At 45.2% G+C, this 26,171-nt stretch overlaps 1 protein-coding gene across 1 annotated transcript; it reads left to right on the plus strand.

Annotated features, from left to right (window-relative positions):
* Positions 1-1,911: 1,911 nt before the first annotated feature.
* Myh1 (myosin heavy chain 1) lies at positions 1,912-26,171 on the plus strand. The gene is made up of 40 exons (XM_051167846.1): positions 1,912-2,026; positions 2,272-2,304; positions 3,757-3,996; positions 4,092-4,235; positions 4,350-4,506; positions 5,433-5,460; positions 6,355-6,469; positions 6,568-6,660; positions 6,768-6,831; positions 7,504-7,602; positions 7,691-7,794; positions 7,914-8,052; positions 8,269-8,387; positions 8,478-8,627; positions 9,667-9,837; positions 11,080-11,392; positions 11,484-11,563; positions 12,140-12,227; positions 12,314-12,431; positions 12,650-12,773; positions 12,861-12,997; positions 13,095-13,350; positions 14,814-15,056; positions 15,145-15,321; positions 16,058-16,203; positions 16,295-16,385; positions 16,474-16,863; positions 17,408-17,534; positions 19,043-19,161; positions 19,343-19,539; positions 20,763-20,946; positions 21,194-21,359; positions 21,458-21,582; positions 21,977-22,285; positions 22,375-22,578; positions 22,890-23,015; positions 23,094-23,264; positions 23,773-23,877; positions 23,994-24,089; positions 25,924-26,171. The coding sequence occupies exons 3-40, from the start codon at positions 3,793-3,795 to the stop codon at positions 26,074-26,076; spliced, it is 5,832 nt and encodes a 1,943-aa protein (XP_051023803.1). The 5' UTR covers positions 1,912-2,026; positions 2,272-2,304; positions 3,757-3,792; the 3' UTR covers positions 26,077-26,171.

Genomic DNA, 26,171 nt, shown 5'->3' on the forward strand with positions numbered 1-26,171 from the left:
CGCCCGCGTCATCAGATGGAAATAACTCCTTTTCTTGCGAAAGCTGTAGGATGCCTATCAAATCTGGATACATAGAAAATGCTGTTTTCTATGTTTTCACATTCTTTAAAGCCTTCTCTACACTCGCATGAGGAGCCTGAAGTCAGTGACTAAAAGATCAGACCAGGAATCTCAAAGCACTTTACTCAAATGCGTGTAAAAAAAAAAATAGACACGGCAGTTATCTCGATGACTGAGACATTTTCCTAGAAGAACAACACTTTAAAGCCGGAGACGGCTTTGATGCACAGCCCAAAATACAGCCTTCCTAGACAGTACCCTGTAAAAGCTAAATGCTAACTTCCTACCTAAGCCAAAAGAAAAGTGTCTTGGCTTGAGTGGCAAGTCTGAGACTGACTTCAGCCAGACATGTGGAGGCAACTTTACAGGTAAGCCCGCTCGCACTGGTCTTAGGAAGGGCACGGGACTGCTCTTCGTATTGTCCTGGCCCACCTTTCATTTTTCTCCCCCACATCACCTGTCAACACTTGGTATCATATAATTCAGTAGTAACAATAACAACAACAACAACCCAAGACCTTGCATTCTCCTTTCTCCGCCAAGTTGTTTTTTTCCAGAGTAGAACCAAAGTCCATCTAAAAATTCCATCAAATTCTATTCAAAGAATCATGAACCCATCTGCTCTGAGAACCGTTAGCCAGATTTTACAGGCACCTAATAAAGAGACAGATACATAAGAAGCTAAGTGATGTACCTGACAGAGCAAAGCAGGGAACAGTTGGCTAGAAAATCTCCTGGTGGACGCACAGGCCTTCAGGACCCTCCTTTAATCCACTCTAGGTAGAGTGTCAGCCTCAAGTGTGCTGAGCTACAGACCAATTGCCCAGGGGCTAAGCTGCTGTGGGACTGGTGGGACACTCCTCTATTCTTTGAGCTTGGTTGCTTTGTTAGGAAAAAAAAAAAGAGGAATGTGGCTCACATAGTCCCTTGCAGTAATGAAATCATATGACCATCCCAACCTGCATCTCTAGAGATCTACTTTCACATGGCAACTTGTTTTCACCACATCAGTGGAAGAGAGGTGGGTGCAAAACAAGACCCTGGGGGCTCAGCCTCAGTTGTGCAATGTTAGGGATGAGAGGGATGCAAGGCCACTCAGACAGCCAAACACAAGTTCAAATGGGGAACAATGTTCAGGTGTGGTTTGTTAGTGAAAATTTAAATATATATCACCATAGCTGTCGGAGAAGTCGAAGTCCTTGGCATTTCCAGAGATCCCATTTTTAATATTTCCTCCCATCCGTTTTCATAGGGGAAAAGGGTTTCACAAGCAACTTGATTTTTTTTTTTAGTGAGAGAATGTGTGTGTGGCTAGGCAACAGTTTTGGGGGTAGGTCTGAAATGGAAGGGGATGGTTTGGCAGTGAGTCAGAGGTGACCGACTGGAGGAAACAAAAGCAGCTGTCTTTCCTTGGCTGTTCTTCATGAACTAGCATTTTAAAATTAAGCTTTAAACCATCCTTCAAAAAGGACAATGAGAATTGAAGAAAAAAAAAAAAAAAAAAGAATCCATCTTCTCGGGAGGAAACAGCAGTGTTTGACACTGGGCTAAGAAGAAGAAAGTTTCTTCCGTGGTTTAATATTGTAGTTGTGTGGCAGTTGACAAGCCTTCCCTCAGTGAAACAGAACACTCCAGGCAACAAAGTCCAGGGATTCCCAGAACTCAGCAGTCTTTGAAACAACACCTTACATTATTCCAAGGGCAGATCGTTTTCCTATCACCAACAACTCAAATTATTTATAGGAGATTGATTCATATACTTAACCCAATGTGAGAGGGGATATTTCTAATTATATCCAAACATCTTTAATATGAAGGGAATTAGGCTTGGAGACCTTCATTGCCAAAAACACGTTTTGCCAAATATGTTTTAAGAAAGAGGAGGAGGTTACGTGTTTTCCATATTTGATCCTATAAAAGTACCCTTGGAATGGGAATGACTTGTCTTTCCTCATAAAGCTTCAAGGTAAGAGTGTGTGAGGACAGGGCTCCGCGTGGCCGGGAAGGGATGCCTGGCTGCTGGTGTGCATGCCACACATCCTGGCTCCAGCTGCCTCTGGCAGACCTTGCTGTGAAGCACCGCTTAGTCTGTAGCTATTGTAATTAGATGTTGTGGTCTTCCGAGTCATTTCCTGCTTTCCTTAGTGCTCTTCTTGGGAGTCACTAGCATTTAATCAGAAGGCATTTGCTTTTTTTTTTTTTTAATTACAGTTCTGACCCACTGCCGAGGTTGCATCAGTAAAGGTAAGGTCTTTTTCTCCCTTTTCTTCTCTCTGAGTGCAAGGAATCTTCTTTAGCATTTGGAAAGTGTCTGTTGGGTGTTGAAAAATGAAAAGCATTTCAATGTCATAGCTGATGATGTTTCTTTTGAAAAACTCTGGGGGACGGGCTTCGGAAACTAGGTCTCATTAATGCGGACCCTTTGCAGCATATGAAATGCATCCTCAGAGGCTTGGGAGCTTTGTGCACGAGGACTTCCTATTTCTAGCTTTGTAGTTTGTCTTCTAAGTGATTACAACATGCAATGTAACACAGTTTGCTCACTTAAAAAAGGCAAGCATAAGCATTCTATGGCACAGCTCTTAGCACTAATTAATAGGAACTGTACGGTGATGTCTAAATGGGTAGATAGGATGTATCAACCCTTACCTTAACAAAATGTAAATCTATATATTGTCTACTAATCTGGCAAAATAAAGTTCTAAATGGGTTCAGGAAGACGAAGCACTTTAATTTTTGATATCAGTTATCACAGTTTGAATAGAGAAATGGGAAAGAGTAGACCCAATGGAGCTCTCTCAGAAAAGGTCTCTTTTAGAATTCCAATAAAGATTATATAAGATGATTACCCACGGAGTTCATGAATGGTAAGAAGCAGATATTAATGGGAAAAGTTAAAGGAAATATTTAAAATAATATGAGTAGCAGAGCAAGAAAACATAATGAAGTTTGTCAACATTCTGATAGAGGGATAAGATAAATGATCCATAATAAAATGTCATTTTAACAAAATAACGCCAAACCAAGGTTTTCATATTTCTGCTTTCTATTCTAGAGCACAATCTTTGTAACTGCTGAGTCTGTAAGTGGGGTGGGGGAAACAACAGCAATAAAGACCTCCTTAACATACAGGAGAGTTTCTAAAACTTTAGCCACATATCCTGATTGTCCGTTTTAGCAAGACAGCCAGCTCTGAGCCTTTCTCTGCATCCAGCATGTGTTCTTAGAGGTGTGAAAGATGCCAGAAAGAGAAAGACTCCCTGTTGAGAGGTGCTGGAAACGCAACATGAAAGAAAGAAAGAAAGAAAGAAAGAAAGAAAGAAAGAAAGAAAGAAAGAAAAAAGCATAAAGAGCGAGGGAACAGCTTAACATTTTTCTTCGCTTTATATTTTGTATGAACCAATGGTGGGCAGCTTCTAGAGGTTACTATACATAACAGATGAGGTGCAGGAAGCAGTAGACAGCTCTCACAGTAGGTGAGCCACAAACAGCTACTTTCCAACCACATGATTAAGTAAGTACTTGTCAGCACTGGCAATGAACAAGGACTCTGACATTTCAACCACTCCTCAGCCAGGGAGATGGGTAGACTTGGTGCAATGCGTTCACCCAACTGTCAGGGATAGTGGAAAAAATTGCTTGTGATTCTAATAGCCCAGTTTTTAAAATTCTACCATTTCTCCCTCTGCCAAGCAGGCTCTCCCACTGGGCTGCCACCAATAGCCCGCAGCCATGAGTTCCGACGCCGAGATGGCCGTTTTTGGCGAGGCTGCTCCTTACCTCCGGAAGTCTGAAAAGGAGCGAATCGAGGCCCAGAACAAGCCTTTTGATGCCAAGTCATCCGTGTTTGTGGTGGATGCTAAGGAGTCTTTTGTGAAAGCAACGGTGCAGAGCAGGGAAGGGGGGAAGGTGACAGCCAAGACGGAAGGTGGAACTGTGAGTACAAAACATCAGGATCTGGTGATGCTACACCACTGGGGCTAGTTTGACTGACACTTGTTCCTAATCTAATATCTCTTGCTTATGGACAGACTGTAACAGTAAAAGATGATCAAGTCTTCCCCATGAACCCTCCCAAGTACGACAAGATCGAGGACATGGCCATGATGACACATCTGCACGAGCCCGCTGTGCTGTACAACCTCAAAGAGCGTTACGCAGCCTGGATGATCTACGTGAGTTCTCTTTCAAGGCCTTTTGCTCAAGGCAGTAGTTAATATGTTTCCCCCCTTAAAAAAAGTACACAATGAATGTCCCACCCAATAATTATGTCGCCTCTTTTGATGCAGACCTACTCGGGCCTGTTCTGCGTCACCGTCAACCCCTACAAGTGGCTGCCGGTGTACAACGCAGAGGTGGTGGCGGCCTACCGAGGCAAAAAGCGCCAGGAGGCCCCGCCCCACATCTTCTCCATCTCTGACAACGCCTACCAGTTCATGCTGACAGGTGAGTGACTCAAATGGTTTTCATATGAACTGTTTGTTGTTCACGATGTTCTAATGGTTCACAAAAGGTGTCAAAAGCAGAGAGGGGTAGGCACTATGAAGCTAGGGACTAAATTCAGGGGTTCTGACACATTACCTCTGCAGAGCTTGCAACTCCATCGTGCCAACCAGTGTCTTTTTCCTTGGAAGGAGAAGTGTGCTTTACTTTGCGTGTTTAAATAATGAGAAAAGAGATAGCTGGGGGACACATTGCTTGATTAGAAGTGCAGATCACCCCCTAGACACTCAGTTTCTTGTTGCTTGTGCTGGATATTTTAGAACTGCTATCATTTTAAAAGTCATCAGAGTGCGTTCTTGATGGTGGCTTCTCCTTAGAGAAGATGGTGTTTGGGGGTCCCTCATGATATAACCAGAAGTTTTCACCCCACAAGGATTCACTTTGACACATGCCTACCTGACTCTTTGACAACTGGGGAGAGGCCATTCATGGGGGTGCAGTCTGGGCCCACAGGACAAGGAAATGCTTTCTTTGTGAGGTTAATTCACCCACTTAGAAATGAAATCTTAGCCTTGGCTTGAACATCACCATTCTAACCTCTAAGGCCAGGGCACGTTATGCATCTCTAGCAGTAGCTGTTAACCAGTGGTTCTGAAATCTACAGATGGCATGGCAGGAGGAGTGGTGTCTGACTTCGGAGTATACTGTCCTTTATATGAAACCAATAGCATACTCTTCCTGTGGTGATGTAGTTAGGACAGCATTTTATGGCTTTCTTTCTTAACTTGAAAGACTAGAGAATAAATCCCATCTATAACTTTACAATAATACGGTGAAAAAAAAATTCAATGGGAAATAGGATACTTGGAGAGTCAAGAGCAATTTATGTGACTAATACATGTGCTGACTATACACTGCTTCTCTTCCAGATCGGGAGAACCAGTCTATTTTGATCACGTATGTATGTCTCTTCTGAAACTTACTGGTGTTTTACTCTCGCTGGGAAAAGGATAAACCCAAAGGGGAAACTAGGTATTACTAAAAGAATTGGCGAGAGCAGTGAGGAACTAGGAACTGTTTCAGCCTCATTGTAGGAAGTAAATTGAGTCCAGATGTAAAACAACAGTGTTGCAATTTATCCTGCTGGCCAGTGTGGCCTTGAGAGTGCCACGTGGCACTCCCAGAAGCACATAGCCTGATGAAGGCAGAGCTTAGGGGGATAGCATTACATGTTTTTTTGGGGCCTACTTGGGGAACTTCTAAGCCCTGTGAGATCTAACTGGAGTCTTATCTGTAGTCTAAGGCAGCCAAGGGATACACATCACCCAGGGCTTCTTACTCTTTCTCTTTCCTTTCAGTACATAGCTGATGAGTGGCTGCTTTGGTAAACTACTCAAGAACAGGTCTCAGCACCTCCAAAAGAGCCAGCCACATCATTTTGTCGTTGGGGTTTCTTGTTTTGGTTTTTTCTTTTTCGAGGCAGGCTTTCTCTGTGTAGCCTTGGCTATCCCAGACTCACTTTGTAGACCAGGCTGGCCTTAAACTTACAGAGATCTGCCTGCCTCTGTCTCCCAGAGTGCTGGGATTACAGACGTGCACCCCTGCACCCAGCCAAGCCTACAAACATCCATGCACCCAAACCACGTGTTAATGAATAATAAATGAGTTTTCCCCTACTTGTCAATGCAGCCTAAGAGAAGCAAGGAGAGTTGTCTGTAGACTGAAAAGAGTAACCTAATCGACAACAACAAAGAGACATAAAGACAGATGCACGAGAGAGTAAATAATTGGCAGAAACAGTTTCACTGGCCACAAAGATTAATCTTCCACATATTGTTCTTTGTTGGACAGTGGAGAATCCGGGGCCGGGAAGACTGTGAACACGAAGCGTGTCATCCAGTACTTTGCAACAATTGCAGTCACTGGGGAGAAAAAGAAGGAGGAGGCGCCTTCCGGCAAGATGCAGGTAGGTCGATTGTTACAGTCAGAGTCTTGGCTCTTCTGGGGCCCCCCAGGCAAGAAAGCCCTGAGCCTGACAAGCAAGGACTGCTCTTTGCCTCACAGGGGACCCTGGAAGATCAAATCATCAGCGCCAACCCCCTGCTGGAGGCCTTTGGGAATGCCAAGACCGTGAGGAACGACAACTCCTCTCGCTTTGTGAGTCTCTTTGTCTTCTCTGCCTTCAGTTGGAAACTGTAGGCACCAAATTCACTCCTCTGTGAGCTTCAAGCTTTGAAGCTAACGTCATCTTTTCCCCTTCCAAGGGTAAATTTATCAGGATCCACTTTGGTACCACAGGGAAGCTGGCTTCTGCGGATATTGAGACATGTGAGTAACTGGACCTTCCAACTAAAATCCAAGAATAACAAATGAGGGTCTGGAGGAACACCCTGCAGCTCCTGCTCAGTGGGGAGCCTAGGAAACACCTCTGCTGCCAAACAGGCTTTCTGTGAGTGCCAGCCTGAGGCAAAGCCCACAGCACGCCTTACCTACCCAGGCATCAGCTAATGATTCTTTAGGAAGTGCCAGGCATTCTTGGACTTGTTTGAAGTATCCTGGCTCAGAACACTTTCAAAATATTAAAACAACAACAACAACAACAGCAACAAAGTAACACTGGGATAGTTGAGTTGTCTATGGGTTCAAAGTATGAGATCCTTTCTTTTCTGAGCCCTGGTAACTATTTCCCATAGTAGCCCCTCTATTTGAGTGCTAGGCGACTCCATGAAGCTGCAGGTTCATGACTAGATTATATTCCAAATGTGAAGGATCTTTTCCATAAGCACTGAGCATTCTGATAGCCAAGTACATTTTACCTTCATTCTAGACATGATCAGAGAAAGTTCAGTGTTTGTAGAGATGGAGCAGGTGGCACCTTAGGAACACTGAGCTGTGATCTCAAGGAGTCGTAATAAGACTTAGCTGATGATCTGAAGTTCTAAAATCACTTTAAGACACTTGATGATCCTCTCCTCGGATGATGTTGATTCCCCATTACAGATCTTCTGGAGAAGTCTAGGGTCACTTTCCAGCTAAAAGCTGAAAGAAGCTACCACATCTTTTATCAGATCATGTCTAACAAGAAGCCAGATCTCATTGGTAAGAACCTTACATTCGTAGATGGGAGTTAGTGTTTTTACTAACAGTTTCTAATACTAAACATATACCCTGAATCCTATGTGCCCAGAAATGCTCCTGATCACCACCAACCCATATGATTATGCCTTTGTCAGTCAAGGAGAGATCACAGTGCCCAGCATTGATGACCAAGAGGAGTTGATGGCCACGGATGTAAGTCACAATATTATGTGTGAGCATGACAGCAATGGCCTAGTTAGGGCAAACTATAAATTCTGCCAAATAAGTACTGTCTTCTGCCCTCACCCGTATCCTCCTGTGTCTCCTCATAGAGTGCCATTGATATTCTGGGCTTCACTTCTGATGAAAGAGTCTCCATCTATAAGCTCACAGGGGCCGTGATGCATTATGGGAACATGAAGTTCAAGCAGAAGCAGCGTGAGGAGCAAGCTGAGCCAGATGGCACCGAAGGTACCAAACTCAAACAGCCAAAGCGAACAAAACTCTTGATTCAATTTTACAGGGAGAATATAGTCCAAACTCATGTCTCCTTCATGGCTGAGCTTCTAGTGGGCATACACAAATTTATCCACAAACAGAAAGTACAAAGCAAGTCTAAGCATCCTGCCTCTGTGTGTCATGGGGCCGGAAGAGGTAATGTTGGGAACCTGAATTATGTTCCTGCAGTTGCTGACAAGGCCGCCTACCTCCAGAATCTGAACTCTGCTGACCTGCTCAAAGCCCTGTGCTACCCCAGGGTCAAGGTCGGCAATGAGTACGTCACCAAAGGCCAGACGGTGCAGCAGGTAAGTGCATGTCCTCCGTGAAGCACACACTCACCCAAGACCTCCTTGACATCATTAATGATGCCAACAAGAAGTACCCTGTCTCTGAAGGTGTACAACTCCGTGGGCGCCCTGGCCAAGGCCGTCTATGAGAAGATGTTCCTGTGGATGGTCACCCGCATCAACCAGCAGCTGGACACCAAGCAGCCCAGGCAGTACTTCATCGGCGTCTTGGACATCGCTGGCTTTGAGATCTTTGATGTGAGTTGGCTGAAGCTTTGCAGCAGATGTTTGCAGATCTTGTTCTTGTAGTCACCAAGGAATGTCTATGAAAAAAAATGGCACTATAATCCAATTCATGCAAAAGCACTGAAAATCTGGAAAAGGGTATGAACTTCGGAGTTAAATTCCAGCTCTGTCATTTCTTGTCTGATAGTGTGGGTGCCATGTGCCTAGTCTTTGCACGATGTCAGTGAGGACCTGTCAATCTATGTGACACCCTCTTGCAGATCCTTTTTTGTCAGTTGTAAGGTTGCTTCAGGTAAAACCCTTAGTACACAATCAGCAATCGAGAAAAGACAGAGATGATGGTAAAATCAACAACAGCATCAAAACGCCACCAGGAAAACGGATGACCAATTAACCCAGACTTTGATATTCCTATCTGCTTAATTAGGGAGACGAAGTGTGTTTTTACACTAAGGTAACTTCTGCAGTGACCAGGCATAGTGGACAGAAATGGCAAGTAAATAAACTCAAGTATGCCTGCCTAAAAAAACCAGATGCTGTAGGATCCAATCAGTAAAAGTGATACCATCACTACTTAACAGTGCAATTTCTAACTGGCCACATTCTGAAGTCATATTTGTGAACTTTTTTTCTATGAGCGTATTGATAATGGGATGAAATTTGAGTAAGGAGGTTTGCTACAAGTGAGACAGAAAAAAAAAAAAAAAAAAAAAAAAACAAAAAAAAACAAACCCACCATGCTAAGAGCAGTTAGCCTGCCCAGCTGAGGAAAGCCTGGGGACGCTTTCATTAAGAACTGAATGCTGCAAGTAGCCAAGAAGAGACTTGATACCCTATGAGAATATATAGGGGGACGTAATCCCCCTCAGGAACAGTCATAGGGGAGGGGAATAATGGGAAAATGGGGGGGGGGGAGGAATGGGAGGATACAAGGGATGGGATAAACATTGAGATGTAACAAGAATAAATTAATAAAAAAAAAAAACACCAAAAAAAAAAAAAAAAAAAAAAAAAAAAAAGAACTGAATGCTAATTTCCTTCTCCACTTTAGTTCAACAGCCTGGAGCAGCTGTGCATCAACTTCACCAACGAGAAGCTGCAGCAGTTCTTCAACCACCACATGTTCGTGCTGGAGCAGGAGGAGTACAAGAAGGAAGGCATCGAGTGGGAGTTCATCGACTTCGGGATGGACCTGGCCGCCTGCATCGAGCTCATCGAGAAGGTGAGTGTACGCAGTTCACAGCTGTATGCTGTGTAAATGAAAAACAATACAGCTTTGGTATGTGCGATGGCAAGAGATTGCCACCTATACACGAAATGAGGGAAGCAGGCTGGTAAAACAAGGCAAGGTATTTTCTTTCAAAACATGTCCATTCCTTGACAGTTTTGTACACACATATGTAATATACATTATACGTAATATATTTTGGTTATTCCCACCCCCATCTTTTCTTCCACTCCCACCAAGTTTGGACTTCTCCCCAAAAAGTCTCCCTCCTGCTTTTTGTTATTGTTGCTGCTGCTGACCCGCTTAGTTTGCGTGAGCATGGTGGGGGAGGGTGCTTCCCACACCATGGCAAACTTACCAGCGGCTACACCACAGAAGAAAATACCCACTCCTTCCCCAGCTGTCCCTAACTGCTTGGAGCTCCTCAGAGAAGGGTGGGGCCTATGAGGGTGGGGCCTATGAGCCCTCCCACCCACGGTGGAAGGTTAACAGGCCCCATTTTGTGCAAGCATTGGGTAGATAGCCACAGCTCCTGAGTTCATCAGTACAGAGGCACGCTATGTCACCTCCAGAAGCCACTGTTTCACAGTACCCATTCCTTATCTTCTAGCCCCTCCATTCTTTCTGTCCCCTCTTTTGAGCCAGGATGCACTCTAAAGAGTCCAGAACACTATGCCCACCCAGAGTCTACAATCGAAGCCTTACATTGAAAGCTAGCTTTCCTTATAAAAATTTAGCACATATTAGAATGCTGCTATTTACTTCTCTGACATCCTTAGATTAACCACTATTGACCTCTGAACTATGAATTTTTAATGCTGTGGACAGAGGCTTTCAAACTTTAGCTGTGCTAAACTCACCCGAAACACGGAACACCGAGCAAGGCAGTGTTCCCTGCTCTCGCTCCCTCGAGAGCTTACTGCAAATGTTGAATAGGCCTTGATGTCTGCATTGTGACTTCAAGTGACACTACTGCAGCTAGTTTGGAAGCCACACTTGGAGACATTCTGCTCTAAGACTTTTGGGGGTAAAGCCACAACTCTAGAGAAAACTTAGCCCTCACCATCTTACTTTGTCATAACTAAGAGTCTCATTAAACCAGTGACTCTGACCGAACAAAAGAGTTTCCATTAGCTCTGTGGAACTGAAAATGGAATCCAGCTATTCGTGTCATCAGTCACTTTCTATAAGCAGACAGATTTCATGTGGCGTTTGTTTCTGTATTTGTTCTTTCAGCCGATGGGCATCTTCTCCATCCTGGAAGAGGAGTGCATGTTCCCCAAGGCGACAGACACCTCCTTCAAGAACAAGCTGTATGAGCAACACCTGGGAAAGTCTAACAACTTCCAGAAGCCCAAGCCTGCCAAGGGCAAGGTTGAGGCCCACTTCTCCCTGGTGCACTATGCGGGCACCGTGGACTACAACATCGCCGGCTGGCTGGACAAGAACAAGGACCCTCTGAATGAGACCGTGGTGGGGCTGTACCAGAAGTCTTCGATGAAAACCCTGGCTTACCTCTTCTCTGGGGCAGCAGCAGCTGCTGAAGCAGGTGACTTTCAATCAGCGATGTTTATTTAATGTGGAAATTCTGAGCAGAGAAACCTGGGTTCTGACTGTTGGCACGTTCTTTGCTCCCTCAGAGTCTGGAGGCGGTGGTGGAGGAAAGAAAGGGGCTAAGAAGAAGGGTTCTTCTTTCCAGACCGTGTCAGCTCTTTTCAGGGTACAAACTTCATTTTTTTTCCTCTCTAAAAGGGCTTAGGACATTAGATTTTATGCTGCTATATATAAAGGGTCTCTGTGTGGGGTGTGGGGTGGGGTGGATATTGTCTCAAAGGCTCTAGAACGGGATGTGACCCAGGAGGGGTGGGGTGGGTCAGCTGAAACTGGCATACCTGAATTTTAGGAAACATGTGCAAGTAAAGTAATAAATGGAAGGTTTGAAGCCAACACTGTGTTAGGAGCTAAATTGGACCAAATGTCTCAGTAAGTGCTCCATGTATGGATGGTGCATTTTCCTATGTTTACATTGCTGTGATACATATATAAACACACCAGGAAATTCATCAGCAGCGAGCAGCCACCTCAACGGCTTACAGGGAAACTTGCTCCTGGTGCACAAAACATAAGCTAGGAGGGCATGTCAAGAACTTAGACATCTCAGACAGGACTCTGGAAACTTCGAAACTGGGTGCTGTTCGGTAGAACTGAAGCAAAGCAGTGGCTCACGGCCATTATGTCTGTAAGTCTGAGTGTATGTGCTTGCACATATTAAACAAGGTGCCCTCCGACCCCATAGGAGAATCTGAATAAGCTGATGACCAATCTGAGGAGCACCCACCCCCATTTTGTACGGTGCATCATTCCCAATGAGACTAAGACTCCTGGTAAGACACTCCCGGTAGCTATGCAGACAAGGTCCAGTGTGTCTGCTTTAGAGCCTAGATAGTGAGATGCCTGTGTGCTCTTTCAGGGGCCATGGAGCACGAGCTGGTCCTGCACCAGCTGCGGTGTAACGGGGTGCTGGAAGGCATCCGCATCTGCCGGAAGGGGTTCCCCAGCAGGATCCTCTATGCAGACTTCAAGCAGAGGTTGTATATTTGTCACTGTGAATGGTTTTTAAGGTTTTTTTTGTTTTGTTTTGTTTTGTTTTTTTTGCTATTGCCTTTTCTTTTTAGCAATTAGAGAAGTAGGGCGTTCAAGTGACTTGAGGGATACACTGTAAAGTCTTTTGACTATACAAAGTAGAGATAAAGGGAGATTCGTTTGGTGACAACAGCTATGCCATTTATTTGGTTGGTTTAAACAGATACAAGGTGTTGAACGCAAGTGCCATCCCTGAGGGTCAATTCATCGATAGCAAGAAGGCTTCTGAGAAGCTCCTTGGCTCCATTGACATTGACCACACCCAGTATAAGTTTGGTCACACCAAGGTAATCCTCTCAAAATCAAACCTCATGTTTCCCTGCCCCTTTGGGCTTTGTGTGAAGTGTCTGATCAGTCACATTGCCCTTACACAGGTCTTTTTCAAAGCTGGTCTTCTGGGGCTCCTAGAGGAGATGAGAGATGACAAGTTGGCCCAGCTGATTACCCGAACCCAGGCCATGTGCAGAGGGTTCTTGGCAAGAGTGGAGTACCAGAAGATGGTGGAAAGAAGGTATGAACAAGGACAACATATAAAATCCATTGTTCTAGTTCCTTTGGTCTTAATTTCCATTAGAATCTGACTTTGAGCATCTCTGTTCCTGTCACAGAGAGTCCATCTTCTGCATCCAGTACAACGTCCGCGCCTTCATGAATGTCAAGCATTGGCCCTGGATGAAGCTGTATTTCAAGATCAAGCCGCTGCTGAAGAGCGCGGAGACCGAGAAGGAGATGGCCAACATGAAGGAGGAATTTGAAAAAGCCAAAGAAAACCTTGCAAAGGCCGAGGCCAAAAGGAAAGAACTGGAAGAAAAGATGGTAGCTCTGATGCAGGAGAAAAATGACCTGCAGCTCCAAGTTCAGTCTGTGAGTCTCAAAGCCTACCCTGACACTTGATGCTAAAATCTCAGCTCAGTGATCACCAAGAAGATGCCAGGATGCCACAAAACCAAGTGACTGGCTGGCTACCAGGCTGTTAAAGGAACAACTCCCTCGAGTGTTCTGTAATATTCCACACAGCATCACGGCAAACTAGTACAGCAGGAACCTTAGTTGCCTAAAAGGAAAAACAAACTGTTTTCCATTTCTCTTAGTTGCTTTTCCTGGCTGACTGAGAATAGCGAATAGGAAGGTATTTGCTTTCCCATAATCCTACCTATTGACAAATGCCCAAAGAATGGTATTATTAGTGAACAGGGAGGAGACTATGCCATAGAAATGTATCAACCTCAAATTAATATTCCAAAATTGTAACCGACAGTCTTCTAAGAACTTTCTACTCAGTTTTATTTTACAAATTTTAGACGACGTGTAGACGACGTGAGAGAACTGGACAATGGCAAGGCTTTCTATAGGTAGTGCCAACTTTTGTTCACAGCATTGAGGGATTATTCTGATGACCCAATAAATATCCCCAAACTGCTGTCGTAATCAAGCACAGAAACGTGAAAGGTTTCCTTTTAGTTTTCTGAGTTCAGATCAGGAAGCAATCAGTCCCACCGGGCCTATTTGTTCTGACTATATAACAAAATGACTCGCAAAACATGAAGGTGGCTTAAACCTTTACTGTAGTTTGTATGGACTGAGGTTTTTCCAAAATGAGAAGTTCATCATATCACCAAGAGCAAAAAAAGTATTGAAGAGGGTACCTAATTCTGGCTCAACTATATTATCAGTGTGTGTGTGTGTGTGTGTGTGTGTGTGTGTGTGTGTGTGTGTGTGTGTGTGTGTTAGCAGCATTTCATCTACAATCCACTTAGCAACTATTTCATGAGTTCCAGAGCCTAAAAATACAACTCTGCTGTCACAGAGTTTATATTCCGAATTCTATTTCTTCATGAGAAACAAGGTGGCCCATTCTCCTTGGTTCTTCCACCCAGTCTTCTAACTCCGAACCACATGCCATTGGAGGACACTCTTTCCTTTTAAGTCACTTTTTTTTTTTAAAGTCACTTTTTGATGTTCACTGTCCTCTTTGCAAGATCCCAGTGCTCAGTTCTTTATTTAAATGTCTTTTTTGTATATGAAACTTTAATAAAAATAAACATTAAACAAAGAAATCTGACTAAAAATTATATGCTAATACATTAAACCTATGTTATAGTAAGACAGTGGTATCATATTTTCACCAGGAGCCAAGTTTTACATTTTTTTGTTAATATTCAAGTTCCCAGAAAGTGATCTGACAATTTCTCTTGGTGGTAGAAAGCTAATTAAAATAAATCTGATGCCTTCAAACCTAATTTTACTTATTTGCCTTCAAAACATTAATACAATCTAAAAGCTCCAGGGAACAAAAAAATCTAAAGATGTCTATTATCTCTCCATAGGAAGCAGACAGCTTGGCTGATGCAGAGGAAAGATGCGACCAGCTGATCAAAACCAAAATCCAGCTGGAGGCTAAGATCAAGGAGGTGACCGAGCGAGCAGAGGACGAGGAGGAGATCAATGCCGAGCTGACGGCCAAGAAAAGGAAGCTGGAGGACGAGTGCTCAGAGCTGAAGAAAGACATCGATGACCTTGAGCTGACCCTGGCCAAGGTCGAGAAGGAGAAGCACGCCACGGAGAACAAGGCACGCGCATGCTCCGCCTACACCACATGGAGGTTTCTGCCCCGTGAGCTGGGCCGCTTATTGAGACCACCTGTTCTAACTTCTGTAGGTGAAAAACCTCACGGAAGAGATGGCCGGCCTGGATGAAACCATTGCCAAGTTGACCAAGGAGAAGAAAGCCCTCCAGGAGGCTCACCAGCAGACCCTGGATGACCTGCAGGCTGAGGAGGACAAGGTCAACACGCTGACCAAAGCCAAAATCAAGCTCGAGCAGCAAGTGGATGATGTGAGTGTGAAACCATAAAACATTTTTTTTTTTTAATTCTATAATGAAACAAGCAGGTGTTTCCTTATGACATGACACATATTAACAGAGCATTTCCCACATCCAAGAGCTTTGGAACATCATTGCCAATATGAAGACCAAGATAATCAACAAAGACAGACGATATCTGTAAAAAGAATTAGAGTCAATGAGGGTCTGTTCACCATGATATGTATGGACAGAACAGCCTTTAGCGCAACTGGAAACACTGGTGGCTTCAAGCACACAAGCGCGCAGGCACTTTGTTCTGAGGGGGAAGCACAGCAAGCTGCCAAGAGGCCTCATGCTCAGAGGGACAAGGGAACACTGGGGAAGGATATGGAAGATCAGCTGGCTTAACACATAATGTGATGCCTAATAGAGAATGTATGGGAAAGGTATGGGTCCAGGATGCATTGGCCAAGGTCATGGTGTGTAACCATCCCAGCGCTGCTCATCGCGCATGAGGAATACTGCCTACAGTGGATTCAGTGGGAGGGCTAGAAGCTATAGCACAACTTAGCAGACGTTACATGTTAAACACCGACTCTTTAGTCTAAGCAAACAGTACAGAGACAGGCCTGATGAGACATAGCTTCCTGATTCACAAAACTGCCAGAGAGCATGCTGACTCACTATGAATTAATGTCATCAAGTTTAACCTGGGGCAAACACTGTGTTGGTCTAAGGACTATATTCACGCATTGCTAACTTTTAGCTTGAAGGCTCTCTGGAACAAGAAAAGAAAATCCGGATGGATCTTGAAAGGGCAAAGAGGAAGCTGGAGGGAGACCTCAAATTGGCCCAAGAATCCACAATGGATGTAGAAAATGACAAACAGCAGCTTGATGAGAAGCTTAAAAAGTAAGCCATGAAGAAACAGGTGGGGGCGGGGTGAAGGGGGCGGGGCTTACTATCACCGGCTCTGTGACTGACACAAGGACTTCCCCTATAGGAAAGAGTTTGAAATGAGCAACCTGCAGAGCAAGATTGAAGATGAACAGGCCCTCGGCATGCAGCTGCAGAAGAAAATCAAGGAGCTGCAAGTAAATAAACGGTTTCCATCAGTCTAACTCATCAGGGGGAAAAAATGAGACCAAAGAAGCTGAGTCCCTCCTTTCCCACCTCCCCTAGGCCCGCATCGAGGAGCTGGAGGAGGAAATCGAGGCAGAGCGGGCCTCCAGGGCCAAAGCAGAGAAGCAGCGCTCTGACCTCTCCCGGGAACTGGAGGAGATCAGCGAGAGGCTGGAAGAAGCCGGTGGGGCCACTTCAGCCCAGATCGAGATGAACAAGAAGCGAGAGGCGGAGTTCCAGAAAATGCGCAGGGACCTGGAGGAGGCCACCCTGCAGCACGAGGCCACGGCAGCCACCCTGAGGAAGAAGCACGCGGACAGCGTGGCGGAGCTCGGCGAGCAGATTGACAACCTGCAGCGTGTCAAGCAGAAGCTGGAGAAAGAGAAGAGCGAGCTGAAGATGGAGATCGACGACCTCGCTAGTAACATGGAGACTGTCTCCAAAGCCAAGGTACAAACATGATATAAATGTCAGAGAAATTTCTGCAGGCAGGTGTGAACGTTGACAAGTCGTTAGGAACTGACAGGGAGTCCTGGCAACGCAAGTTGGGACTAGGGAAATGGGGGGTAAGCCTGGTGTGCTCACCCGAAGGGAGAATAGCCATACCAAAGTAACAGAAGAAGTGAAAACTTGAACTCCTTCAGAAAGCAAAAAATACTACTTAGCTATACATATAAAAATGCCTTATACCAAGCATGGGGCTTTTCATTTTTCCTTTAGGCTTAAACAAAATTTGCTTTTCACAAACATACCATGGGTTCCTCCAGGCATCAGTATCCCATACCACAGCTAAGAAAATCTAGAGAAGGTGCTGGATTGACAAATAACACAGTAACAGCATGCTCAGGCCTCATGTTCTTTTTATTCTTCCTGTGACATCTGAGATATGTTATTATCTTTGTCTATAAAGACAGCTTAATCTCAAACCGACAGCTAGGCCTGGATCACGGTAAGGTTCTTTGCTTGAGTGGCTTCTGCAACTCTTTGAATGCAGGGAAACCTCGAGAAGATGTGCCGCACTCTGGAGGACCAGGTCAGTGAGCTGAAGACCAAGGAGGAGGAACAGCAGCGGCTCATCAATGAGCTGACAGCTCAGAGGGGGCGTCTGCAGACAGAGTCGGGTAGGCTGGTTCCCTGGAACACAAACTTACCATGGGATTTCAATTGGCTGAAAGTTTACTATGTTGCTTGAGGTCCTATGTTACCTTCCTTGGAGGCATCTTATCCAGCAATGGCATCAGGTTGCTTCTTTCTTTCTTTCTTTCTTTCTTTCTTTCTTTCTTTCTTTTTCTTTTTCTTTCTTTCTTCTTCTGAAGAAGATAGGTAGTTCAGTATGTAAGTAGATATATAGGTAGATAAATTGGTTGATACATTATCTTTTTTGCTTTGGACATCTAGTTGGCTGTTATCAAAGGGTTATCAAATGTAAGTTGGGCATTTGGGCACATCCCCATAGTTGTGGTCCCACAGAATTGAGGTAGAAGGATGCAGGATGCTAAGTTTAACATCAACCTAGCAAGCACTGTGAGCTTCAGGCCAGCCTAGGCTTGACCTCAAAACAAAGCAATCAGAATTATCAAGTACAAAGCGTATCCCCATCACAACCCTTCACTTTCCCAACACCATCACAAGCCGACTATTATTTCTCTTTCTCATTAGCATGATTAACATTGTCCCTGTCTGGAGATGACACATCATGGGAATGATGGAGTACCTTGCCTAAGTACAAATTGCAGGGAATGAACACAGTTCAGCCAGGAAACAGGCACACAAGTGAAGTTTTATTTTTGGCCACCCAGACTGAGAAGTCTCTGCGTGAATTCCTCTGACTTGCTTGACTTTCTAGTATAGTTACATTGCTCCTCCTGCGACACTCAAAGACTGTATCATTGTTATTAAGGTGGGCAGGCCATCCCGAGTAAAACAAAAGCTAATCTCAAGTTAGGACACTCCCTGAAAGTTTCCCTCATCAGCACATGCTTTTATTCCTTCCAGCAGTACGATATTTAAAAAGTTAAACACGTGCCTCTTAATAAATTTCCAAGCAGGTGAGACTTGTAACTAACTTTCCCAGGGGGTGCTGAAAAAAGCTCTCCTTGCCTTGCATTTTGTGAACATGTTACTTAAAGAGTGGAAGACAAACTTAAGCACCATTTGGTTTGGGAAACTGTTTACTATTTAGAACCAACTTATTCTGGGGACAGAAAGACAATTGCTTGTCTCCGCCATTTGGTCATGCTCCCCAGAATCTCTTCTGAGCATCAGTCCTGATTACCGGGCCAGTTATTTGAATTCCTATCACCCCCCCCACCCCAAATTGTTTCAGGTGACTAACACAGTAACTTGTTAGCCAGAGAGCATCAGGTGCTTCCCACTGCTTTCCACGTGTTCCACTGCCTCTATCAACTGCAGTCAGATCATGTTAAATATCTTCCTAAACCTTCTTAGATGCTCATAAGCAGAGCTTGGCTCAAAGTTCCCCACATGTTCATTCTGCATAGATTTGTTCATCATCAGTGAAATGGATGATGGGGGTTTGGTATAGCCTGTGCTGCTCCCCAACTTTTAGACTCGGCGCCCGTTCTGTGTCTAAAGCCAAGCTGAGTTCTCTGGACCTGGGTCTTTTCAGGTGAATATTCACGCCAGCTGGATGAGAAGGACTCGTTAGTTTCCCAGCTCTCCAGGGGCAAACAGGCGTTCACTCAGCAGATCGAGGAGCTGAAGAGGCAGCTTGAGGAGGAGATAAAGGTGAGCCAGCTTCTCGTTGTTGGCATGGTTATCATCCTTTTTGTAGTTATTTGTGGTTTTGTGTGTCGTTTCACCATGTCCGGATTTTTCTCCCCCTTTTTTGCTGGTGGTCTCTAAGAGCTTAGAGAATAAATATCAGTTTAAACACATAAAATTAAATCACTAACCTCTTGCTTTTCAGGCCAAGAGCGCCCTGGCCCACGCCCTGCAGTCCTCCCGCCATGACTGTGACTTGCTGCGGGAACAGTATGAGGAGGAGCAGGAAGCCAAGGCTGAGCTGCAGAGGGCCATGTCCAAGGCCAACAGCGAGGTGGCCCAGTGGAGGACCAAATACGAGACGGACGCCATCCAGCGCACGGAGGAGCTGGAGGAGGCCAAGTACGTGACTCACTTGGTTAGAATGGCAATACATCTATTAACAAAGTGCCTGGACCAGGAATTCTCTATGGGCAAAAAGGGTCCTTGCTTTCCCAAAGCCTAAGAATGCTGGGGGAAATGTGCACATCACTCCAAATGGGAAATAAGAATACCCTAGTAGCCCGTGGAAGAAATGACAGAAGTCCGTGGCAGACAGAGGAAAGCTGCAAGGAAAGAGGAAGCCAAACAGTAATTTTTCAAAGGGGAACTTTTGACCTCATTCTGTCTACACAGGTGCAGATAGAATTATTATAATAACTCATTCAGTTAATTATATGCTCTCATGTGTTTCTCCTCTCTCTCTCTCTCTCTCTCTCTCTCTCTCTCTCTCTCTCTCTCTTAACCACTAACAGAATAATTGGCCTAAGGGTATGGGTGCAAAGAGAAAAATAATCTGGATTGATAGTATCTTTTTCTTTTTATATGCAAAAATGTGACTGTAGGAGGAAATAGAAATATGTGGTTAAGACCAATGTGGTGTACAAAGATGCTGCAGAAAGGGAGAAAGCACACTCTTTTATAAGAGAATAAACATTCAATGCAATTCAAGAGTTCAAGCCTGAATTTTTGTGTGACAGGACCTAGGTAGGAAAGACCTTACTATATAGTCAGTTTAAGGTGCTGGTAGGCATTCATTCTTGGAACCACACACAACCTATCTACCAATGAAATTAATGATTTTGAAATAAACCACCATAGCTACATTTATATTAACCTTGGGAAAGACTTTTAATTGACAAATTAACAAACAGCTGGCAAAAAGGAAGAGATAAGTTATGCAGACCGAGTCAATGGTGTTTCATTTGAATTTGACATAGTCAACATTTGAGTACTTATTACATGTGCCGGTCTGTAAGTACACAAAGTTAGCAACATATAGATTCTACCCTCTGAGCATTAAAACCAAGTGGAGATGCAGACACAAATGGCAGTAGGCTCTAAGTTCTACAAAGGAAGGAAGAGGAGTCAAGTTGGCTCAGGCTCCATAAAGTGATGCTGAAATTTGGTTGTGTTTAGCAATTGGTGGTAGGAGAGCAACACTGAGTTCCCAGAGAACCCACTAGAACAAATAAGCTTCAGACACCCCGATAAGGGAAGCCTGGCTGTGGAAATGCTCACCTGTAGCCATTTTGAAATAGTTCTGCTGATAACTGCTCCCATCTGCCGTCCATATTCTCTTCCAGGAAGAAGCTGGCTCAGCGTCTGCAGGATGCTGAGGAGCACGTAGAAGCCGTGAATGCCAAATGTGCGTCCCTGGAGAAGACAAAGCAGAGGCTGCAGAATGAGGTGGAGGACCTCATGATTGATGTGGAGAGGACCAACGCGGCCTGTGCTGCCCTGGACAAGAAGCAGAGGAACTTCGACAAGGTGTGCTTCCAGAGCCTTCTTTTATGTCATCAGCCTTCCAAACAGCTGGAGCACTGCCTTTAGCGCGGCTGCCCTTGTCCATTGGCAGGGGCTGTGTGAGGGGGTACTCCTGGCTTTGTTATCTGTTCTTCACAATTACTTTTCAATCCAAGATCGCTTGGATCAAACTCAGAGCTTCTAGAACACACGGCTTCTACTCCATCAAGCTTTATCTGTGACTTTTCCCCCCTCATCCTTTGCTATTCAGATCCTGGCAGAATGGAAGCAGAAGTATGAGGAAACCCATGCTGAGCTTGAAGCCTCCCAGAAGGAGTCGCGCTCTCTCAGCACAGAGCTGTTCAAGATTAAGAACGCTTATGAGGAATCTTTAGACCATCTCGAAACCTTGAAACGGGAGAATAAGAATTTGCAACGTGAGTGCATCTCACATCTTCTTTAACAAGAGATTTGAAAGAACGCCTCCCGCCTCTATACACCTTTATATATGTATGTATTCTTTTCTCACTAACAGAGGAGATTTCAGATCTCACTGAACAGATTGCAGAAGGAGGGAAACGTATCCACGAACTGGAGAAAATAAAGAAGCAAATTGAACAGGAAAAATCTGAGCTCCAGGCTGCTCTAGAGGAAGCAGAGGTAGACATTCTATTTATTATATGCCTCACCACACTTACAAGAGGAATTAGGCTCTATCGGGTACAAAGATCGGTTAACCAAGGACTGAAAATTTATTCTGTATTCCTTCCACCGAGGGTGAAGAGAAAGAATAGCCACGAGTACGAGCACCATAAGTAAACACTAAGAAATGTGGTAGAAACAGGAAAAAAAAAAAAAAGGTCAATAAGAGGAGGGTCCCTCCTTAAGCGGGATCACCTGGCTGGGGAGACAGACGCACATAAACCAACAATTACACACATCAGAGATTTCTATAACAATGCATATAAGGATGTGTAGGTAGCACAGAGACAGACCTAGGATGACTTTGCACACTTCTGTTCTCCTGCTAACGTCACCTCTTGCCATCCTAAAGGCGTCTCTGGAGCACGAGGAGGGAAAGATCCTGCGCATCCAGCTGGAGTTGAACCAAGTCAAGTCTGAGATCGACAGGAAGATTGCAGAGAAGGATGAGGAGATCGACCAGCTGAAGAGAAACCACATTAGAGTCGTGGAGTCCATGCAGAGCACGCTGGACGCCGAGATCCGCAGCAGGAACGACGCCATCAGGATCAAGAAGAAGATGGAGGGCGACCTCAACGAGATGGAGATCCAGCTGAACCACTCCAACCGCATGGCTGCCGAGGCCCTGAGGAACTACAGGAACACACAAGGCATCCTCAAGGTAGGTGGCGCCCGGGGGTGGTCCCAGAGGAGTGGGGGGGGGTGACTCTGCCTGGGGCCACAGGGTCTCAGTGATTGTTTGCTGCCCAGGACACCCAGCTGCACCTGGATGACGCTCTCCGGGGCCAGGAGGACCTGAGGGAGCAGCTGGCCATGGTGGAGCGCAGAGCCAACCTGCTGCAGGCTGAGATCGAGGAGCTGCGGGCCACTCTGGAGCAGACGGAGAGGAGCAGGAAGATGGCGGAGCAGGAGCTGCTGGACGCCAGTGAGCGTGTGCAGCTCCTCCACACCCAGGTGGGTTTATTAGTAAGAAGGGGAATTCTTCATCGTATCTTAGTACTGTTTGGAAATGTATCTGCAACGTTTTATGAAAAGCTAAGTTTAGCATGTTTAACTGGGGAAGGGTATCAACATTTTCATGTATCTAACCTATGACATCCAGAATTGACTGTCCTTTAAAAATAGGCTGTTACCTCGGATAATTTATGGACCCCCCCCCCCCGACAAATGCGAGTTAATAACTGCTTTACAAGCTCATTTGGACACCTTGCATTCTAACATTCTCCTGCAATATTTAATGTTTCTGTGTTTGGTATTTTAACCAGAACACCAGCCTCATCAACACCAAGAAGAAGCTGGAGACAGACATTTCCCAGATCCAGGGAGAGATGGAGGACATTGTCCAGGAAGCCCGCAATGCAGAAGAGAAGGCCAAGAAAGCCATCACGGACGTGAGTAGAGTCACATTTCTGCCCTCAGTGAGCAATGAGACGGCCTGATGCCAATAGCTGTCTTGGTTTCCTACTAAGGCCGCCATGATGGCGGAGGAGCTGAAGAAGGAGCAGGACACCAGCGCCCACCTGGAGCGGATGAAGAAGAACATGGAGCAGACGGTGAAGGACCTGCAGCTGCGTCTGGACGAGGCCGAGCAGCTGGCGCTGAAGGGCGGCAAGAAGCAGATCCAGAAACTGGAGGCCAGGGTGGGTGTCTTGGTCAACATGAGTTCTTCTCTGTCCGCTCTAGCACATGACTTTCAATTCCTAAAACAGCTAAGACATCGTACGTAAGGCACCCAGAGAGGAAAGGCAGATAGTGCCTCTTGCCTGCTTGCCTGACAGTTTACGTTCGGGCACTTTGACAAAGATGTTAGGATCTACACATAAAACCGAGGGCCACCTGAAGAAGCAGAAACTCACCGACGCATTACATGATAGCAAATATTTTTTTTTTTTTTAAATCTTCCGTTGGGGGCTGATGAGAAGGCTCGGAGCTTCAGAACACTTGCTGCTCACACATAGGGCCCAGGTTCGGTTCCCAGCACCTATATGTGTGTAACTCCAGTGCTGAGGGATCTGATACCCACGTCTGACCTCCGTGGTGTACATATACACATGCAAGCAGACACTCACACACATAGAGTAGAATAAACAAATCTAAAAAAAAAAAAAAAAAAAAAAAAAAATGAAATCCACCTATTTCTTTTTTCAGGTTCGTGAACTTGAAGGGGAAGTTGAAAACGAACAGAAGCGTAATGTGGAAGCTATCAAGGGGCTGCGTAAACACGAGAGACGAGTGAAGGAGCTCACATACCAGGTAAGGAAAGGGGCCTCTCTGGGGCCCCTACCCTTACCTTCAAGGCATTAAAAAAAGCCATACATGCATACAGGTCAGGTATAACTTCAGGAAGCTCACACTTTCAAATCTTTCAGACTGAGGAGGACCGTAAGAATGTTCTCAGGCTCCAGGACCTTGTGGACAAGCTGCAGTCAAAGGTCAAAGCGTACAAGAGACAAGCTGAGGAAGCGGTGAGTCTGGAACCTCTGACCTGACTGGTACCCTGCCCCGCCCCGCCCCCCAGCTCACAGACACCAGGAGGCCAAAGCAGTTAAAGGAATGAGATGAAAAAAGATGAGGATAACAAGGAAGGGTCAAAGGGAAATGACCTAGCGAGAATCCAAGAATGTGTTGCAACTGGCCACTTCATAAGAGCAAGGGAAATGTCCTAGGGAGAGTAAGGATGGGAGAGAACGTGGGCCTAGCGTCTCTGAGACCCCTGAGTCCAGCTGTAAGCATCAAACCCAACCAACCAAGGCATAGCCCCAATAGTATTCTAGAGAGAGAGAAAACCCTGAGTCCTGTTGAAGAAACAGAAAGATCGAGGAAGAGAGAACAACGAATGTCCCTGGGGCTAGAGAACCAGGTGGAAGGCAGGTCACAAGCTCTTCTGGGCCCTAGAAAGAAGCCTGCATTTTAATATAAATACAGCCAGGCCACAGAAGCCAGGGTAATGTTTCCATCCAGGCCAGACATGGCCCAATTTTTATTTTTAAAAGTGTCCGTGCTACAGTGTAGAGAAAAGACTGTTGGGTAACCCAAGTAAGTGCAGAAAGGTACGCCGGGGAAATTTCCCAGGTGGGTCTGTGGCTTACATTAGGACAGGAATAAAACAAAGAGAATTGGTGAGATTCAGGACTCGTCCTGGAGATAGAAAGCATTAAGTCTGCCAGTAGAGGCAACCTTTAGAAATAACTGGAAGCAAAGCAGGAAAAGTCCACCAAATTGTGGGGTGACCAGCCAGGTGGGCGACGTGAGCACGACTGAAGTGGGACCAGAGGATCCAGGTGAGAAGGAAATAGGAATGCTACTTCAGTTACATCGCAAGGCATTGTTGCGTACACAGCAAAGAGACCCACTGAGGAGCTGAGGTGTCGTAATATGGAGGCTGGAAGGTTCAGCAATGCTCCAACCAGTGGGGGACTGCAGCCCTACGCCACCATGTGAACCCTTCTCTGAGTCATCTTAAGGAGACAAGTATCCCTTGCCTCTCTGTGAACAGAGGAGGTGGCGGCTTTTGCCTACCCCCTGACTTCTTAGCCCTGAGATGAAGAGAAAGGGGAGGAGAACAGCAAGGGAAGAAGAAAGCACACATGTGCATGCACACACGTGCATGTTGCACCCACACCCTGGTGAGCCACTCAACTCTCTCCCCGCTCCAACACTTGCTTTCTTCTACTGTGAGAGGGAGATCCGAGGGCTTTTCTGAGCTACCTTACTTAAAGTGATTCTAAGCTTCCTAAATGTTCTAAATCCTAATGTCACATTTTGTGAGAGTTCTTAATGTTTTAAAAAAAGAAATTACTGGAGACTAAATTAAAACTGGCCTTTCCAAATTCATTGCTGCACCTACAAGCACAACCAGAAACCATGAGGACCATTTTAGGGAATAATAAATGTGTTTAATTTCTAAATTTTATTAAGTGGGGGATAATTTATGACCCAAGTGGCAATAATTTACACTCAGTTTGGTGTCATAGAGATTGCTAGTGTGAGTCTCATCCATCCTCAGGGTTCTCAGCAGCAGCGACAACAATGCCTGGGAGCCTGGCATAGTCATAATAACATTAGTTTTCCTGGAAGATCAGAGACAGTGTTACCTGTGTTTATCAATGAGTTTATGAAACACAAGGAGGGGTTAACAGAACAAACAAACAAACAAAAACACTTTACACCCTTCTTTAGCCTTCTTTGAAAATTTACTAGAGCGAATTGGTTTTAAGTAAAAGGGCATGCAAGAGGCACTGACCCGAAAGCCTAGAAATGTGAGATTCTTTTTCCTTATAAATGTGCTCCCACTCACAGGAGGAACAATCCAACGTCAACCTGGCCAAGTTCCGCAAGCTGCAGCACGAGTTGGAGGAAGCCGAGGAGCGGGCAGACATCGCCGAGTCCCAGGTCAACAAGCTGCGGGTGAAGAGCCGGGAGGTCCACACCAAAATCATAAGCGAAGAGTGATTGACCCAAATGCAGGAAAGTGACCAAAGAGATGCGCAAAATGTGAAGATCTTTGTCACTCTGTTTTGTATTAATGACTTTTGGAGATAAAAAAT

The sequence above is a fragment of the Acomys russatus genome, chromosome 25 (genome assembly GCF_903995435.1).
Source record: "Acomys russatus chromosome 25, mAcoRus1.1, whole genome shotgun sequence".
Lineage (NCBI taxonomy): Eukaryota > Metazoa > Chordata > Mammalia > Rodentia > Muridae > Acomys > Acomys russatus.

What these genes read in the sequence shown, in the direction of transcription:
- Myh1 (XM_051167846.1), top strand. Translation starts at nt 3,793, where the DNA reads ATGAGTTCCGACGCCGAGATGGCCGTTTTTGGCGAGGCTGCTCCTTAC. An exon ending in CCAAGACGGAAGGTGGAACT is followed by an intron (nt 3,997 to 4,091) that starts GTGAGTACAAAA and finishes GCTTATGGACAG; the next exon opens with ACTGTAACAGTAAAAGATGA. An exon ending in AGGAGTTGATGGCCACGGAT is followed by an intron (nt 7,795 to 7,913) that starts GTAAGTCACAAT and finishes GTCTCCTCATAG; the next exon opens with AGTGCCATTGATATTCTGGG.